The sequence below is a fragment of the Cervus canadensis genome, chromosome 7 (assembly GCF_019320065.1).
Source record: "Cervus canadensis isolate Bull #8, Minnesota chromosome 7, ASM1932006v1, whole genome shotgun sequence".
In the NCBI taxonomy this organism is placed as follows: domain Eukaryota; kingdom Metazoa; phylum Chordata; class Mammalia; order Artiodactyla; family Cervidae; genus Cervus; species Cervus canadensis.
The window spans coordinates 22,181,272-22,200,431 of record NC_057392.1 but is presented as its reverse complement, the minus strand read 5'-3'; the positions used below and the strand labels follow the sequence as shown (position 1 = coordinate 22,200,431).

At 55.1% G+C, this 19,160-nt stretch overlaps 1 protein-coding gene across 1 annotated transcript in view; it reads left to right on the top strand.

Moving 5' to 3' along the window:
* The window catches only part of ITGB2 (integrin subunit beta 2), a 30,806-nt gene that overhangs the window by 7,848 nt on the left and 3,798 nt on the right, over window positions 1-19,160 (top strand). The window contains exons 2-10 of the mRNA XM_043474585.1: window positions 6,287-6,347; window positions 6,685-6,773; window positions 11,268-11,454; window positions 12,443-12,613; window positions 12,786-13,027; window positions 13,893-14,048; window positions 15,047-15,142; window positions 16,960-17,049; window positions 17,762-17,902. Coding sequence (XP_043330520.1) covers window positions 6,290-6,347; window positions 6,685-6,773; window positions 11,268-11,454; window positions 12,443-12,613; window positions 12,786-13,027; window positions 13,893-14,048; window positions 15,047-15,142; window positions 16,960-17,049; window positions 17,762-17,902 — 1,230 coding nt within the window. The 5' untranslated portion in view covers window positions 6,287-6,289. The remainder of the gene's footprint in view (window positions 1-6,286; window positions 6,348-6,684; window positions 6,774-11,267; window positions 11,455-12,442; window positions 12,614-12,785; window positions 13,028-13,892; window positions 14,049-15,046; window positions 15,143-16,959; window positions 17,050-17,761; window positions 17,903-19,160) is intronic.

Genomic DNA, 19,160 nt, shown 5'->3' with positions numbered 1-19,160 from the left:
TGTAAATGTTGATCCCAAACTCCTAATTTATCCTTTCCCACTCTCTCCCCTTTGGTAACCAGACGTTTGTTTTCTATATCTGTGAATATGTTTCTGTTTTGTAAATTAATTCATTTGTACCAATTTTCAGATTCTACATATAAGCGATATGATACAGTTTCATATCATTTGTCTTTCTCTTTTTGACTTACTTCACTCAATGACAATCTCTAGGTCTATCCACATTGCTGCAAATGGCATTATATCATCCTTTTTACAGCTGAGTAATGTTGTTCAGTCACTCAGTCGGGTCTGATTCTTTGTGACCCCAGGGACTGCAGCACAACAGGCTTCCCTGCCTTCACCATCTCCCGGAGCTTGCTCAAACTCATGTCCACTGAGTCAGTGATGCCATCCAACCATCTCATCCTCTGTCATCCCCTTCCCCTCCTGCCTTCTATCTTTCTCAGCTTCAGGGTCTTTTCTAATGAGTCAGTTCTTTGTGTTAGATGGCCAAAGTATTGTAGCTCCAGCTTCAGCATCAGTCCTTCCAATGAATATTCAGGATTGATTTCCTTTAGGATTGACTAGTTTGGTCTCCTTGCAGTCCAAGGGACTCTCAAGAGTCTTCTCCAACACCACAGTTCAAAAGCATCATTTCTTCAGCTCTCAGCCTTCTTGATGGTCCAACTCTCACATGCATACATGAATACTGGAAAAACCATAGCTTTGACCATATGGACCTTTGTTGGCAAAGTAATGTCTGCTTTTTAATATGCTGTCTAGGTTGGTCATAGCTTTTCTTCCAAGGAGCAAGTGTCTTTTAATTTCATGGCTGCAGTCACCATTTGCAGTGATTTTGGAGCCCCCCAAAAATAAAGTCTGTCACTGTTTCTATTGTTTCCCCATCTATATGCCATGAAGTGATGGGACCAGATACCATGATCTTAGTTTTTTGAATGGTGTTTTAAGCCAGCTTTTTTACTCTCCTCTTTCACCTTCATCAAGAGGCTCTTTAGTTCCTCTTCACTTTCTGCATAAGGGTGGTATCAACTGCATATCCGAGGTCATTGACATTTCTCCAGGCAATCTTTTCTCCTGGCTGAGTAATATTCCATCGTATATATGTACCAAATCTTCTTTATCCATTCCTCTATTGATGGACATTACGTTGCTTCCATGTCCTGGCTACTGTAAACAGCACTGTAATAAACAATTGGGATGTGTCTTTTCAAATTAGGGTTTTCATCTTAGAGTCTATCTCCTTAACAGTTTCTCCCTTGGTTTTTTTTTTTTTTTTCTCTCTTGGTTTTTATGCTCAGCATCCTTACTCTGAAATACAGAGTCTCTCATTCCTTTAATCATTTCATTTCCTGCACCTGGGTTGACCTGGCCCGGGATGTGAAGGGGGCACGTCTCCCCAGGAACGTGCTCTGCCCTGCACCTTCCAAGGCCAGAGTCCTGCCGCTCACTTCTCTCTCCTGGCTGCTGATCTGAGGGCCAGGACAGCACCGACTCTGTCCCAAAGCTTTCTAGATGAGTTTCAGCTGGCCACTGCCCAGCTGGCAGCCGCCATGCCCCTTCCCTTTCTAAGCTCCCTGGCAACTGCCACACACACTCTCTTTCAGATGACCTGGATGGCTTTTTCCAAAGAAACGGGTGAGTTTCAGTGTCTTTATCAATTTTAGCTTTTGTGTTTGTCATCAGACTCTCCAGCTTCTTCTGTTGTCTGTTTCCAACCTCCCTGACCTTGCTTCCTGAGCCCTTGGCTCTTGCCCTCCCCTCGCGCTCTCTGTCCTGCAGGTGTCTGTGATGACACACTTCACTCCTTCTCATCCAGCACAAAGCCACCTAGGCCCTTGGGCGTCTGTCTCCGCGGGGACAGAGGTTGTCACCGTGTTGATCTGTGAACACTGTGCTCTCTCCTTTCTGACGTGTCTGTAAACATTAAACTTGATTTCCTCTTGGACTTAAGCGATATTGAGCAGAGCGCCTTAAAGGTTCCAATTAGCAAGTGCGTGTTGGGGGGCATCAATTTGTTTTTCCATTTGGCCAGAAACCATGGCCCTTAAAATTTCTGCCACGGACAGTGAACTGAGCAGTGGTGAACGTGTGTGGTGGATTTTCACGGGCCTGAGAATGTGTGGGACTGGAGAATTGGTGGGTTGTTTCTTCCTCGGTTCCCTCTTCCATGGTCTGTCTGAAACTCTACGTCCTGGAGTGGGGTTGGGGGTTCCAGCCTCTGCTGCAACCAGCTTCTGTCCAATTCTTTCTTGTCTCTACATAAAGCAGACACAGCTAACTCTTAACTTTGTCTTTTTGGTTTAAAAGGTTGATACCTGTTTAAAGGTTGATGTAAACACTTTTTCTACATGAAAGAGGCTTGAATCCTCACCTCCCAGGATGAATTCTGGACTCTGCCTTCTCCTCTTGTAACCTCCTCCCAGAACACTTCTGTTCCTCGTCATTTACTGGCCATGCCTCCGGGTTTATGGCCTGACCTTGGTCAAAGGCAGGCTCTGATGACAGTCAGAGGGGCCTCGTCTGGGGGTCTGCACTTTGGCAGAGCCTTTGTCTTTGACAGGAAGCTGATCTAACATCAGCTCACCCTGCTTCGGATGTGGGCCTCTCACTGCCTCTTGTTAAAACTTTTCTTTGTTCGTGTTTCCTCTTTTTCTTGTCTTTTACCAAATGTGAACTATGGGGTGTTGTGGCGTGTGTGGGGTTTAAAAGGAAGAGATTCAGTTTTTCTTCTGAGTCTCGGTCCCTGAAGCTCAGAGCTCTGTCCACTGTGAAGGGTGATCCTCAGGGCGCCCGGGGTCTCCGGATGAACCACTTCCTGTGGTGGTACTCAGTTGTGCCAGCGCCCCCCTGCTAGGCAGGGTCAAGCTCAAGGGTGACTGATGCAAAATCCTTGCCGGTGGCAGTGGGTTGGGGGTTGGCGGTGGGGTTGGGGTGGCCTTGGGTTTCTGAACCTGCCTGGACTTGGGGTTTTGCACCTCGAGTCCTGGTGCTGGGCTGCCCTTTGATCTGAGGAGCGTGCAGTGCAGCCTGTGGGCTGGCACATCATCAGGGAGGCCCCGCAGACCTGGGCTCGGGTGGCCAGCTGGAGCGCTCTCCTCCTTGCTCTTGGACCAGCTGTCCCAGCCGAGTCAGCACCCCAAGTACATGAGGGCTCTTCAAGCTGGTCCAGGCCCCTCCAGGCACACAGAGAGATGAGGCCGAGTGTGTCGCTGGGGGACCCGGACTGACACTGACCTGAGCCATCGGCACCCAGAGGGGTCCTGGTCTGCAAAGTCCTATGATGCTGGTTTCAGGCATCAAGGCTCTGATAGCCAGTCCTGGCTGTGGGACGCGGGTGCTGTGACCTCTGCCTGCAGCTGAGAGCAGGGCTGGCTGCAGGCCCCGCCTCTGCCTGCTCCCGGCTGGCCACCCTCAGCTCCCAGAGCTGCCGGGGGTCCAGGTGTCCTGTCCCTGAGGGGCTGTGGACACCGGGGCCAGGATGGAACTGTTGGCAGTGGCTGTCCCAATGCTTGAGTGGGGACGACACTTTGTGGGGACAGACCCCTCCCACTAGCTTCCTGCGGTCAAGGTCAGGGCCTGTGCAGTTGTCTTGCCTAACCGAGGTGCACTCCCTTCCCTCCAGGTGGCAGGGGCTCCAGGGGCACCCCTCCAGCTGTGATTGGCTCCCCTTCCCCCTCCCCCCCCACCCCCGCCAGCCCCCCTGTGTGGGAGGGGCTCCAGCTGTGAGCAGCACATTCTGCAGCCTGGTGCTGAGGGGCCTTAGCTTCCCCAGGCCAGGAGGGGGTTCCCTGCCAGCTGTCGTGACCCTCTGGGGTTCCATCTGTGGCCACAGGAGCAAGCATGGAGAGCTGAGGTTATAGCCTCCCTGCCGAGCCGCATGCATGGTTGTGGCACTTGGGGTGGGGGGTTCCCCTCCTCTACTTGGAGCCACTTCTGGCTCAGATGTGGGGTGCTCTCCTGAGGCCACCTGGATCTGGCAATTCCCTGGTCAGCCGAGGTCATGGGCACACACGGGCCCCACAGGCCACCGGGCTACGGAACCTGAAGGGACCAGGAGAACTCTGCGGCAACTCCGGGCTTCCACAAATGGGTGGGCATGCAGTGAACCGAAACCTTCCTCAGCTCTGCTCTGTGACCCTGGAAGCCAGAGCAGGGCATGAGTTCTGCTTTTGACCTGAACAGGAAGGATCCACGGTTGCATTTTGACACTTCTAGCTCCTGACTGTAACCTTGGCAGGGACCAGGGAGCAAGGTCACCTCCGAAAAGACAGCAGGGGGAGGCTGGGTGGAATTCAAAAGGACTGGGACTTCCCAGGGGCGCCCTGGGGTCCTCTTCCACCCAGAGCCCCTGGTACACATGCAGAGGTTATGCAAGAGCAGAGGCTAGGGCATGACCCACCCCCAGGGGCACTCAGGGCCCACAGGCCACAGGGGCCACAACAGGGGCCACAGCAGGGACCATATGGCCCGCTACACAAGCACACGTTGGGTCGGAGCCTCTGCGGGCCCAGATCTGGGACCCCGAGGCCACCGTGCTGGCCAACACCATCAGCGGTGCACTGGGCAAGGTATTCAGGGCGAGCCTGTTCATCTTGGTTTGATCTTGGTTTTTGATAAAACACACCCACTTCCTGTCTGCTGCCTCTGGTTTGCTGGCTTCTCAGCACCCTCTCCACTCTCTTGGTATCAGATTAAAAGGTCGCAGACCTATAGGTTTCTCAGACCTGGGGGCTCACGTGCCCAGGAAGCCCTGCCATCCCTCCTGGAAGCTGAGCTGGAGGAGGTCTGTCACTTTGGGACAGACCTGGATCCCTGGGGCACTTCCAGGGAGGGGGTGGGTGGCATCTCCCTGCGGGCGGGGCCGGCTGGCTGGGTCCTGCGCAGCAGGCAGTGGGTTTGAAGGTGCTGCGTCCACCTCCAAGACCCAGCGCCAGAACCAGCGTACCAGCCTCCCGCCCCACCCCCACCATCTTGCCTCTGGAGCATCAGGACCATCATTGATGACCCAACTCCCCATCCATGCCTCACTCCAGGTGCTGGGTTTTTCAGGACAGCAGGTGCAGAATAAGAAAAACACAATAGTAGTGGCCTACAGCTGGTGGCCTCAGGTAAGGCAGGTGACGGCTCTGCAGGACTGTGTGCTGGCCACCAGCCCAGGCTCACGTGCCGGATGCACAGTGAGGTCAAACAAACCAAAACACCTTGGAGCAGTGAAAAGTTTACTGCAGGGCCGAGCAAAGAGACTGTGGCTCAGGCCCCAAAATCCCCGAGCGCCTCGAAGATTTCGACAAAGCATTTTTAAAGGCAAAAGGAGGGAGGGGGCTTAGCAGGGTATGCGATCAGTCCGTGTGCAGTTCTCTGATTGGTTGATGATGAGGTAATGGGGCCGGATCACAGAGGTTAACATTATCAGTCCTCAGGATCCAGTAGGTCTGGGGGCCTGGCGTTCACGGTCATCATTCAATCAGCTTCTTCCGTTTGGTGGGGATTTTAGCATCTGTAAAACAACCTAGAAAATGTGTCTCAGGGACTGTTATCTAGGTATTTCAGGGAGAAACTAAAGCTTCTGTGACTGCCACATGGCTGAATTACTGTTTAAATTCTTACCAGCTCTCCCGGCTCAACTGCTGCTCCTGTCACTGCACATTCACATCCTTTGGATCATTAATTCTCCTGCCAGGTTCTGTGACTCAGGGGAGGCCTGGGAGACCACAGCTTCTCTGTAAACAAGAGGCAGGCAGAGGATGGGGTGGGCAGGGCCTGCCCAGTCACACTTGCTCGCCCTGGGGGCAGGCGTCCAGCAGGCAGGCAGCACAGTCCTGGTGCTGCAGAAGCTGAGTTCGCTTCTCTCCAAATCCTGCTTCTGCCTCCTGCTAGGAGGCCTGGGCACACCAACTCTCTGCTCCAAGCTCAGCTCAATTCGCTGGGGACTCAGGGCCAGAAAGGGCACACAGGGCCCTGACCCAGAGCATGCCACCCCTCGGGCACACCTGTGTGTGTGTGTGTGTGCGTGTGTGTCACTGGCAGGAGGCCCACTCCCTGCTCATCCTTGGAGGTCCAGATGGCTCAGCGGAGTGCAGCACACGTGACCAGCTCAGGCCTCCTCCCCTGCTGGTCGCATAGCCTGGGTGAGGGGGTCGGGGAGGCTGACCTGTGCCGGCCCCACCCCAGCCCTGAGCACCCCTCAGCACCCCTCGGCAGCAGGGACCCGGCCTCCCAGCTCTGCGTCTCCAGGCCCAGAGTCTGGGGTCTGAGGCTGTGTCACTGCCCCTTCCCTCCACAGGACATGCTGCGCCAGCGCCCCCAGCTGCTGCTCCTAGCGGGCCTGCTAGCCCTCCAGTCTGGTGAGTCCCAGGGGGCCAGCTCCTCCCGGGCAGAGTGGGACCCACCCTCGCACCCTCCTGGACAGGGGCTCAGGAAGGGCCCTGCTCTGCCCCTCCCCTGCCCCTCTACCTGGGGCTGACCTGGGGCCCACCCTCCTGAAGACAGCATCCCGTGGGCCCTGGTTTCCTCCCTGCTTCCTGGTCCTCCCATTGGCCCCCCTTCTCCACCACCCCTGCCTGCGGGCTTGGTCATCCATTCACAGCCCCCAGCCCCTCATCGCTGCCCTTGGAGGGCCCGCCATCTCTGGGAGAGGGGGGTCGACCAGCGCCGGCTCACCAGCCTGTCTCTCTCTCCCAGTCCAGTCCCAGGAGTGCACCAAGTACAAGGTCAGCACCTGCCGGGACTGCATCGAGTCGGGCCCCGGCTGTGCCTGGTGCCAGAAGCTGGTAAGAGCCTCACTGAACGGTGTCAGCCACCCTGCAGGTCCTCGCGCCAGGCCTGCCCTTCCCGTCTTCCCTCCTCCTGGGCTGGAGCCCCCTCTCTGCCTCTGAAACTTCCGGCCCCCAAGAGCGCCGTCACTCTGCTTCCTAGCGGGGCAGGAGCAGCCCAGGGACACAGTGTGGTCAGAGAGGCAGACAGACAGGCAGACCCAGCGGTGTCCCTAGGCAGCCTGGCAGAGGCAGATCTAAGTGAAACCGCTAGGTCGGGCCAGGTGCAGCCCGTTGGGCCCTGGAGGCAGGAACCCTGGGCCAGACAAGGGAGAGATACGTGTGGGCGGAGCTGCTGCAGCCCTGGATCCCTGCTGGCATCCACTCCCAGAACCAGGAGGAGTGGGCAAGCTCCCTACTGAGTCCTGAACTCTCTGCTCTCCTTACTTCATGTTTTACTTGCAAGACCTTCTGGGGAAAAAGGCAAAGGCCCAGGATAGCCAGGATGTGGGGGAGCTCCACCTCCTCCTGGGGAGGACGCCTTCCCTGGGGACCCCCGAGATCCTGACCATTCCCTTCTCCTGGAGATTCCTGAGGTTCAGACACTGCAGGTCTGTTTGGAAACACATGCATGCACACACATTATTATTTTTTCTCAATTGTTGGAGAGTAGGTTGCAGACACGAGCCCCTTTGTCCCTTAAGGTTTCCAGGGACTTCCTCAAAAACAAGGTATTCACTTACGAAACCACAATGCATTTATCAAAGCCTGGAAATTTAACACCGTACTTTACTCTGATCAAATTTACACACCTCAGGGCTTCCCTGGTGGCCCAGTGGTTAAGAGTCCACCTGCCAGCGCAGGGCACACAGATTCAATCCCTGGTCTGGGAAAATCCCACAGGCCGTAGAGCAGCTAAGCCCGTGCACCACAGTTACTGAAGCCCAGACCCAGCAAAGGCCCAGTGCAGCCAAAATAATAAATAAGTAAAATAAATAAAAAGACAAACTTACACACCTTGCACAAATTTTGCCAATTGTTCCAGTAATGTCTTTGCTATCATCCCTGCCTCACTGGTCAATATTATAATCCAGGATCACACATTGCATTTGAATGTCGCTTTATCTCCTCAAACCTGGAACATTCCTCAGATTCTTTGTCTTTCACATCCTTGACATTTCCCAAGAGTTCAGAACAGCAGTTGTGCAGAATGTCCCTCGTGTGGGTTTGTCTGGCGTTTCCTCTGACAGTGCCCGGGGTGGGCCTTTCAGCAGGAACCCCATGCAGGGCACTCTGTCCTAATATGGGCAATGATAGCCTAGACCACTCATCTAAGGGACACGTCTGCTAGACTCTCCACCATGATGTCAGTTTTCCCCTTTGCAATTAGTAAGTAATTTGTGGAGAGAAACTCTGAAGCCAGGAAGCACTCTGCTTCCCTTGAAGCCTACACCCACTCACTCTAGCATCCCTGGGTTGACGGGGGGCCTGAATCAGTTATCACTGGGATGGTTGCAGAATGGTGACATCCCTGTTCATGACTCCCCCCAATGGCTCCTAATGTAAGAGGAATATTTCCTTCCTGCAGTCTCCCTCTCTCTTTCTCATTGGTGTGGACCCACAGATGTTTATGTTACTCAGTAGCTTATAAGCTATCACTTTCAATTTGTCATTTTGAAGCTCAAATTGTTCCCCATTTGGTCATGGGAGCCCTGGGGCTGGCCCTGTGCCCTACTAGCACATCCCAGCATCATTTCCTGAGCTCTCTCTCTGGGATCAGCAGGCACTCCTGGTCACTTGGCACTTGCCTGGCCACCACCAGAGGGTTCCTGGTTCCCTTCATGAGAAGCCAGGTTCCCAACATCCACAATACATTTCCCCACTTCCTCCTCTGACTCTGGGAAAGTGGTTACAAAGTTGCTACCCACAGCACTGCAGGGAGGAGATGGTGTGGTCCCCCGTGCTCTTCTGTTGTTGGCATGCAGTCACAGACCAGCTTGCAAAGTCCCTCCTCCATGTGGGTTTCTCCCTTCCCTCCTGTGAGCTTCTCGTTTGCATCTGAAACGCAGTTAGGTTAAGTTGCTTCTGAGCAGATTCCATTTTAGGGATTTCTTCCCTCCCCGTTCCTGTTAATTTTATTTCCGTAATACTTAAAGTGGGCTTCCCAAGTGACTCATGGGAAAGAATCTGCCTGCCAACACAGGAGATGCAAGAGATGCAGGTTCTATCCCTGGATCAAGATCCCCTGGAGGAGGAAATGGCAACCCACTCCAGTATTCTTGCCTGGAGAACCCCATGGACAGAGAGCCTGGCGAGCTACAGTCCATAGGATGACAAAGAGTCAGACTCGACTGAGCCACTAAGCGTGCTCACAGGCACGCAGCAATTAAAGCACTAATAGGGTTTCAAAAGTGAAGACCCTACAGAGGCAGCTCAGGACGCACCACCCCTCTAGTGGCCACGCCCCCTTAGTCTGGCCCTCCCCCTGAGCTCTCAGGCCTCCGTGTTGGTTGTTCAGGGGCTCGGTCATGTCTGCTTCTGTGACCCCATGAACTGCAGCACAACAGGCTTCCCTGTCCTTCACCATCTCCCGGAGCTTACTCAAACTCATGTCCATTGAGTCTGTGATGCCATTCAACCATCTCATCCTCTGTCGTCCCCTTTTCCTCCTGCCTTCAATCTTTCCCTGCACCAGCGTCTTTTTTAATGAGTCAGTCTTCGCATAAGGTGGCCAAAGTACTGGAGCTTCAGCTTCAGCATCAGTCCTTCCAATGAATATTCAGGATTGATTTCCTTTAGGATGGACTGGTTTGATCTCCTTGCAGTCCAAGGGACTCTCAAGTCCAACACCACAGTTCAAAAGCATCAGTTCTTCAGCTCTCAGCCTTCTTGATGGTCCAACTCTCACATCCATACAGGACTACAGGGAAAACCATAGCTTTGACTATACACAACTTTGTCAGCAAAGTAATGTCTCTGCTTTTTAATATGCTGTCTAGGTTGGTCACAGCTTCTCTTCCAAGGAGCAAGTGTCTTTTAATTTCATGGCTGCAGTCACCATCTGCAGTGATTTTGGAGCCCAAGAAAATAAAGTCTGTCACTGTTTCCACTGTTTCCCCATCTATTTGCCATGAAATGATGGGACTGGATGCTATGATCTTAGTTTTCTGAATGTTGAATTTTAACCCAGCTTTTTCACTTTCCTCTTTCACCTTAATCAAGAGGCTCTTTAGTTCTTCTTCACTTTCTGCCATAAGGGTGGTGTCATCTATATATCTGAGGTTATGGATATTTCTCCCTGCAATTTTGATTCCAGCTTGTGCTTCATCCAGCCCAGCATTTTGCGTGATGTACTCTGCATATAAGTTAAATAAGCAGGGTGACAATATACAGCCTTGATGTACTCCTTTCCAAATTTGCAACCAGTCCGTTGTTCCATGACCGGTTCTAACTGTTGCTTCTTGACCTGCATACAGACTTTTCAGGAGGTAGGTAAGGTGCCCTGGTATTCCCATCTCTTTAAGAATTTTTCACAGTTTGTTGTGATCCATACAGTCAAAGGCTTTCACGTAGTCAATGAAGCAAAAGTAGATGTTTTTCTGGAGATCTCTTGCTTTTTCTGTGATCCAACGTATGTTGACAATTTGATGTCTGGTTCCTCTACCTTTTCTAAATCCACCTTCAATATCTGGAAGTTCTCAGTTCATGTACTGTTGAAACCTAGCTTGGAGGATTTATAGCATTACTTTGTAGCGCTTGAGATGAGTGCAATTGTGCAGTAGTTTGAACAGTCATTGGCATTATCTTTTGGGATTGGAATAAAAACTGACCTTCTCCAGTTGTGTGGCCACTGCTGAGTTTTCCAAATTTGCCAGCATGTTGAGTGCCTCCTATCAGGCCTCCCGTCTGGTTGTTATCCCCTAGTCTCCCTCTGTGGGAGGAAGCTGGACCCTCCGAAGTGGCCCTTTGGCTCTCCCTGCTGCAGCGACATCCAGAGGGTCTGCATGGGGGCAGAGTGGTCACAAGGAAAGTGCCCTGGACCCAGGACCCCCACGCTCTCCCCTGCCTTTTCCTTCTGATCTGCTTGGCCCAGAGCCCTGGCCTCTATTCCCAGGGTGCCCGCGCATTAACTGGTGGGCCAAGAGGGGCACCCGTGTTCCCTCAGGACAGAGCCGCTCCCTCCCAGCAAGACACTGCTGAGGAAGGGGTTGAAAAGCTGGGCCAGATGCTCGATGGGCCGTGGAGGGTACCCATGGGTCCGCCTGGAGCTGAGATGCTGGCCCTGAGCTGCTTCCACTGCTGGAGGCTGTGGGGAGAAGCCCGCTGGCGCCAGGCTCTCCTGGGACCCCGAGCCTTGTGAAGAGGCTGCCCAGCACCCCCCGTCCCCGCGCCCCCCCCCCCAGGGACCTCTTCCTGAACAGTGGGGCGGATGAGGGGGTCAGCCTGGCACGGCACCCACAGCGTGGGCTCCCATATCTTCTCTGTGCTACCCCTGGCCCCTGCCTCCCCCAGAACTTCACAGGGCAAGGGGAGCCCGACTCCGCTCGCTGTGACACACGGGCGCAGCTGCTGTCAAAGGGCTGTGCCGCTGATGACATCATGGATCCCAGGAGCCTCGCTGAGACCCGGGAGAGCCAGGCGGGCAGACAGAAGCAGAAGCAGCTGTCCCCACAGGAAGTGACGCTCTACCTGAGACCAGGTAGGCTTGGCTGGCTAGGGGTGGGCCGGCCCTGATGGCACGTGTATCCACGTGTCCCTGCCCCAGGAAGATGTCCCCAGCACCCCGCCTGCAGCCGGCGCCTAGTCTCGCTTTTAGCACTGAGTTCTGTGTCCTAAAAAAAGGGAGACTAAACCATTTGGAAAACACTCCTGTATCCCTCCCTCAGAAGATGAGCTATTTTTGGCTGAGTGAAGACTCTGATAAGGCCTGTAACCTAGGAACCCAAGTAAACCTTTGAATCAGTGTTGCCCACCTGACTTGACCACAGACCCAGGTTTAGGACACAGCTCCCTGTTAGCACTCCAAGAAACACCCTTCAGGAAGGTGGCATGGTGGAGCAGCAGGGGGTGATGGTGGACGGGCCTGGGCAGGGATGGGGCAGCCACACGGGAGAGCTGATGCTGGAAATCGGGCTGGCAGAGGGGACTTGATTCATCATGGCTTTGTCAAGCACTAGCTGTGTGCCAGGCACCTACCTGAGAGATGGGGACACAGGCTGTTTGTATCGACAGGAAACAAGTCATAACATGTGCAGGCAGTGATTAAGACGATGAGGAGCAGAAGCCGGCAGGGCTGTGATTGAGGAAAGCAGGGGGTGTCCCCAGGATCGCCAGGGAGCCCTTTTGGGCACAGGACAGGTTTACTTAGTGGCTGGTGGTAGAGAAGGCCTTGCCAGGGAGACCCAGGGAGATCCAGGTGGATCTGAATCTCAACAGTGCTGGATAAACAATGAGCACTTCTTGTATCTTCTTGTATCCAGCACATCTTGTATCCAGATGGTCTTCTATGTCAGAATGTGCGCTTTACCTGAAATCGGGATCTAAGTAGGCACCCTGCATCTTATCCACCAGCCTCAGAGAATGGGGGAGTCCTGAGGGTTCTGAGGCCTGCAGAGGCAACAGTGCCCCTGAAACCCCACACCCCCAGACCGGGTGGTGCACCCTGACTCTCTCCCAAATCCTGGCAGGTCAGGCAGCTGCGTTTAACGTGACTTTCCAGAGGGCCAAGGGCTACCCCATCGACCTGTACTACCTGATGGACCTCTCCTACTCCATGGTGGATGACCTCGTCAACGTCAAGAAGCTGGGGGGTGACCTGCTCCGGGCCCTCAACGACATCACCGAGTCGGGCCGCATCGGTGAGGCAGCTACTCCTTCTTTCCCCGAACCCCCAAGCCCTGGTCCCAGCCACCTCTGCACCCCTGTATCCTGAAGGCAGGGCGCAGGCCCCTCCCCACGTGCCGGGCCTTCCTCCCTCACGCTGGTAAGAGGTAGGGAAGTCAAGGCTCACGGCCCCCTACTGTCCACCAGGTTTCGGGTCCTTCGTGGACAAGACGGTGCTCCCTTTCGTCAACACGCACCCCGAGAAGCTGCGGAACCCCTGCCCCAACAAGGAGAAGCAGTGCCAGCCCCCGTTCGCCTTCAGGCACGTGCTGAAGCTCACCGACAACTCCAAACAGTTCGAGACAGAAGTCGGGAAGCAGCTGATCTCGGGGAACCTGGATGCCCCCGAGGGAGGGCTGGACGCCATGATGCAGGTGGCCGCGTGCCCGGTGAGGCTTCATCCTGAGCAAACCACCAGAAGCCCAAATACAAGGAAATGACCCTGGGAAGCAAGACCCCTTTGCCGCCCGATCCTGGTAGTCCCCCTACTTCCAGAGCCCCTCAGAGAATAAGGGTGTCCTGGCCAGGCTCACCCCCAGCTATGTGGATTCGGTGTCAGTGCCGGCCACCCCCTGGCCGCTGCTGACCCCTCCCCACATGGTCTTGTCCCGCCGCTGTATCTGTGACGTTACAGCGCATCGATCCCGTTTAGCCCCGCAGTCCTGTCGCCTTCACAGATGGGATCCCAACCCTCCAGGCACTCTGGTCCCTGGGCACACCGCCCTGCCTCATAGACCCACACTTTCATGTCTGTGTGATTATCATGGTTCATGTTGCGTGTTGCTGATGTGCCCTGGCTCCATCACCCCCTTACCCCAGTGTCCGTGGCCGCTTTCCTCTGTGTTGGCAGTGCTTTTCCACTGAGATAAACATTTCTAAGTATTTTTTCTTCTTTGGGAAAAGAAGCTTCTCCTTAGGAAGTGCTCCCAAGTCTGAGCTGACTGGGCATGGAGCATGCAGTGTTCAGATGTGAACATGCATTCCTATCCCCTTGGCGTCCCACACCCGCCCAGGCAATCAGGGAGGCTGTCACCCTGGAGACACTTCTCAGGATACGCTGGGCACTGGAATCTGCAGCAGACACGGGACCCTGAGTTGAGCAGCTGGGACCTTCTCTGGTCCCCATGCTCCCTAGAAAATCCATTTGTTGGGGGCACATGAGGCCCCCATAGCAAGCTCAGCCTCTGTTCCTGCAGTCTGTGGGGACCCTGCTGGGGAAACCGAGGCAGGTCACTCCCACCATCTCCTTGTCAGGAGGAAATCGGCTGGCGCAATGTCACCAGGTTGCTGGTGTTTGCCACGGATGATGGCTTCCACTTTGCGGGCGATGGAAAGCTGGGTGCCATCCTCACCCCCAACGACGGCCGCTGCCACCTGGAAGACAACCTGTACAAAAGCAGCAACGAATTTGTGAGTGCAGTGTCCAGGGGTGGGAGGTGAGAGGGTGTGGGTCTGTCCCAGGGGAGCAGGGATGCAGACTCACTCCCAGCCTGGGGTCCAGAGGGCGGGAAGGGGCCCTTGCTCCCAGGGAGGCGCTTTGATGGCACCAAGAGGGCAGAATTCCCTGGTCTGCTGGCATTGTAATCCCTGGAGCTACAGAGGATTTCAGAGATGGGACCCTTGGGGCCCTCCACCTGCAGCCTGCAGACTTGAGGCAGGAGGTGGTGGGGGCAGCTCTCAGGGGCCCGACTGGGGCAGGACGAATGTAACATCTGAGGTTCCTGTGAGCGTCTGTCTGAAACCGTACATGAGACGGCTATGAAAATAGGCACCACTGTGCTGTTCCCCACTGGCTCAGTGCATGAAGAATCCACCTGCGAGGCAGGAGACACAGGAGACTTGGGTTCGATCCTTGGGTTGCGAAGATCCCCTGGAGGAGGAAATGGCAACCCACTCTGGTATTCTTGCCTGGAGAATCCCATGGACAGAGAAGCCTGGCAGGCTACAGTCTATGGGGTCACACAGATTTGCACACGACTCAGTGACTAAGCGCATGCTGGGGGCAGCGTCTGTGATCTCAGTCCCAGCGTTTCCAGAGGGGTTTTCCCAGTGCCCTACAGCTCAGACACAGCAAAGTACTGCTCACTCATCTCCACGTTGAGGGTCTGTGAATCGTTACTTGCCACTGGACTTCTTTTTTGGTGCATTGATCAAGAAGCACACCACAACTTTTAATATTTTCTTGAGTGTATTCCAGTATTGTCCATTTCCCTCCTAATCCCATTCTCTCCCTACGAACTCCATTCTCTTACGTGTTTGCAAACACCACTGGGAACAGCCCCATCATAGCGCAAGCAGGGCAGAGCCTCTGCACTCTGGGCACTCACTTCTGCCTGAAGGAGCGGACGGGCGGCCTGGGTGGCGTGTCCCCAGCCTCAGGGCCATCTGACCGGGGGTCTCCTCTCTAGGACTACCCATCGGTGGGCCAGCTGGCACACAAACTGGCAGAAAGCAACATCCAGCCCATCTTTGCGGTAACCAAGAAGATGGTGAAAACGTACGAGGTAAGTGGGCTTAAGCAAGCTGGCAGGACAAGGTGTTGCAGTGGAAGAGTGACAAAATCTGGGGTGATCAGACTGAGTGCTGCTTCCACGCTGGGTGTGCTGGCCGAGGCCAGGCGGGCGGCCCCAGGCAGTGAGCACTGCGGAGGAGGAGCTGACAGGTCCTTGTGGCTCAGTGATCGTGCTTTTGCTGCAACATAGCAAACCCTTCGAGTCTGCAGGTCCCATTCTTCACATCAGGAAAAGTTCCTTGTTTTGTGTCCACATGCATTTGCACATCAGCACTTCTTCTCCCCTCTGCCCGTCACTGGAGCGCTGTTTTACTTGCTGTCTTGTGTTTCCGTCTGCTGGGCTCAGCGTGGCGGCCTCTCTGGCTGCGATGGGCTGGGGGCGCCTCCTGGCCCCTCTCCTCCCCTAAGTCCTAGGCTCCTTCCTCTTGCCTGTGACCTGCTGTGCCTCTGTGGGACACTTGCAGGCCCGACGGTGGGACCAGCTGCACCCACCGTCAGCATTCAGGGCCCCACCTCGGGCACAGGATGCAGGGGACGCAGAGGGAAGAGGGACAAGTGGCCAGGGGCGGGTGGTGGGAGCTGGCCAAACCACAGGGACAGTGCAGGGCTGATGGCTGGGTGCGGCCGAGAGACCACCGTCTGCACAAGTTGCCTGAGCGCCGGCAGGTCAGAACCTCCAGTCGCTGTGTCCCCGACCGCATTACCGGACGCGGCAGTCTCTCCTCACCAAGTGGCGGCATGGGTCCCAGCACTTTGCTTCGAGGAGCAGAAGTCGTGTCCCAGAAGGCAGTGTGGTGAGAGGGCAGGAGCTGGAGATGGAAGACATGGACCCCGGACCCTGCTCCCCGACAGCAAGGACGAGGCCCCGGGCAGTTGCAGGCCTCGCTGAGCCTCAGCTTCCTGACCCCGATTCCTGGGGCTCCCCGGGGCTCCTAGGAGGCTCAGGGTCTATGTGGACAGTTTATGTGGGACCCTCCTCAGTATATGTTTCTGCTCTGAGTGGAGAGCAGGTGGCTGGGAGGACTTCCCGAGTCCCAGCAGGGTCCTGAACTAGGAGCTAGGAGCATCACCCACTTGGTGATGGAGGTCCAAGGTGGGTGGCCAGGTTGTGATGGTCCTCGTGAGCCACAAATGGAGGGGACTGGACTCCATTCCAGGGCATCACAGCAGGATTGGGGGCAGGGACATGACCCAGCCCTCCGCTCTGCAAGATAAAGTGATGGTGCAATTTCCTGTGAAAGATAAGCTAAGCTGGGAGGAGGCGGGGGCAGAGGGCACAAAGAAGCAGAGGGCAGAGGCGGGGGCAGAGGCTGGCCCCAGGCTTGCCTGCATGACCCAGTGCTCCGGCCTGCCTACCCAGAGGTGTACCTGGACTGGGTGTGGCCCCGCCTATCAGAGTCAACCGGCATGCTGTTATTTAACGCAGCCATTGTTGAAGTTATGTCAACTCATGCACACGCTCGGTACATGGCGCTTCCTGACTTTATGCCACATTTTACAATGACCTGTGCCCTTGGTTCGTTTGTGCCTGTCACATCTGCGAGTGGGGTGGGCCCCTAGCTGTGGCACATCTTCCTGGCTCTGCCCTCAGTGACCAGCTTGAAATAGACCAGGGGGAAGTATTTATACCAAGTAAATGTCTGCCCACACAACACTGACCATGTGCACAGTAAGAAGTCAAGTTGGGGGTTGTCTGGGCCATCTCACCAGCAGGAAGGAAACCCCTGGGGGTGTGACAGACTGGGTGGACACTAAGGCGTCCTTGGCCCTGTGGTTCTGGCCACGACCACCTGTGTTCTGCCCTGACAGAAGCTGACGGAGATCATCCCCAAGTCTGCAGTCGGGGAGCTGTCTGAAGATTCCAAGAACGTGGTGGAGCTTATCAAGAGTGCCTACAATGTGAGTCCCCCGGGGAGTCAGCAAAGACGGGGTCCCCCCCCCAGCAGGTCAACAGGAGGGTGGTCTGGTGCGGAGAGCCCCGGCCTTGTCTGGGCCACCCTCAGGCGCCTCCCCGGGGCAGTAATGTCCTTCATGGTTAATGGCATGGTAGGTGCCACCCCAGGCCCTCCTGCACTTTGCTAGAACATGAGCACCAGGCCCTCTTACAGCCTCAGGGCCTGAGGGCCTCACGGGCACAGCTCACTGGGGACACCAGGAAGCGCTGGTGCTGCTGGGTGAAGTCGGAGCCCCGTGGGGGAGCGCCGTCTGCTGCTCCTGCCCTTTGGAGCCCTAGGCCCCAGCAGGCCCTCCCAAACGCCAGATGCTGCCCGGGGGGGCTATCTCAGCTCTCTGCATCTATCTCTGTCTCTCTCTCTGTCTGTCTCACTCTCTCTCATTCACTTAAACAGTTTTTCCAGCTCCTGCCCTGTGCCAGGCACTGGGGTTTCAGTGGTGAGTGGACAGTTGAGCTCCCGTTCTCATGGGGCTGGGACCCATCTCCACGTCCGTACCCTCCACTGGCCTATCTTGGGGGGCATGATATGGGTAACCTGGCACCCACAGAGCTCTCTGTGGATGCATGGTGGGTGGGGGGGATGAGAGGCATGCCAGCCGTGGCCTGGAAGGGCCGGGACAGCAAGATGAGTCTGATGGCGCCGCTGTCTCCCCACAGAAACTGTCCTCCAGAGTCTTCCTGGATCACAACACCCTCCCTGACACCCTGAAAGTCACCTACGACTCCTTCTGCAGTAAAGGGGTGTCGAAGGTGGACCAGCCCAGAGGGGACTGCGACGGCGTCCAGATCAACGTCCCGGTGAGGCTCCCTCCCAGCCTCTGGAAGGGGCTCCCCTGGGACAGCAAGAGGGTGTGCCCTGGCCAACAGCCTACGGGGGATCAGCTAGAGGTTGGGCCTGTCCACCTCGGGTCCAGTTCTTTCCCTTTAAAGTCCACAAACGCTGTGGCCTGGTGTGGACAGATCCCGGACTGTGAGGACTGCAGCGCCCCCTGGGGGCAGATGCTGGGCATAGCACCACACATTCCTTCCCCTCTGGGCATCTGCTTTGGTTTGATTTTCCTGATTTTTGTGTATTTGTTTATTGTTATTATTGTTATGAATTTATTTATTTGGGTGTGTCAGGTCTTCGTTGTGGCATGTGGGCTCCCCAGTTGTGGCGAGCGGGCTTAGTTGACCCTTGGCACATGGATCTTAGTTCCCCAACCTGGGATGGAACCCAAGTCCCCTGCATTGGAAGGCAGATTCTCAACCCCTGGACCACCAGGGAAGTCCCTATATTCTTGTTTTTTGACAAAGACATTAAAGCAGGGGCCACACAGATGATTACAGGCAGGCAGTGAGTTATTTCTCTAATAGTTTAAATTTGTCATGACCAGGAATGATTAAATGTTTTCTTTCACCAGCTGTGAATTAATATTCAGCAAAATAGTTGCTTTTATTTCTGAATGACATTGAAATTATTTCAAATATGTGATTTAAATGCATGTGAATTTTTGACTGAAATCTCTGCCCCTCTTACTGGGGGATCCATACCCAAATGCACTCGGTGTTGACTGCCTGATTCCTCCCTGATGTTTCCGCTCTGCCCTCATGTACTGGGTGGAGACTCACTTATGTTGACCGGCAGTGAGGCTGAGCGGGTGCTCCGTGAAGCTCCCTGCGGGCTGAGCAGCAGAGCAGTGTGGGTGGGGGGCACTCTGCGCTGCCGGCTCAGTTCTTCTGGGGCTTTCAGGCTCAAGATACACCCTCACAGGCAGAACCTAGGACTTCCTGTGGTATTCTGACATCTTAGCCTCAGGGCTTCAGGACAAAATACCTGGAGAAAATATATATCATTTATTAATACGAAATCACTTTAAAATCCCTTTAAGAGATGCGTGATTAAAAGAATTCTAAAGATACCTCCCGTGCAAGTCCAGGCCACCTGAGGATGGTGGGTGGGGGGAGCTGGGTGGGGGTGCATGTTCCAGCATCTCTGAGTTTCCAGCTCTCATCTTCTTTTCCCTCATCTCCCTTCCTGAGCCCTGGAGCCACCTGGAATGTCCGTGTCCTTCCC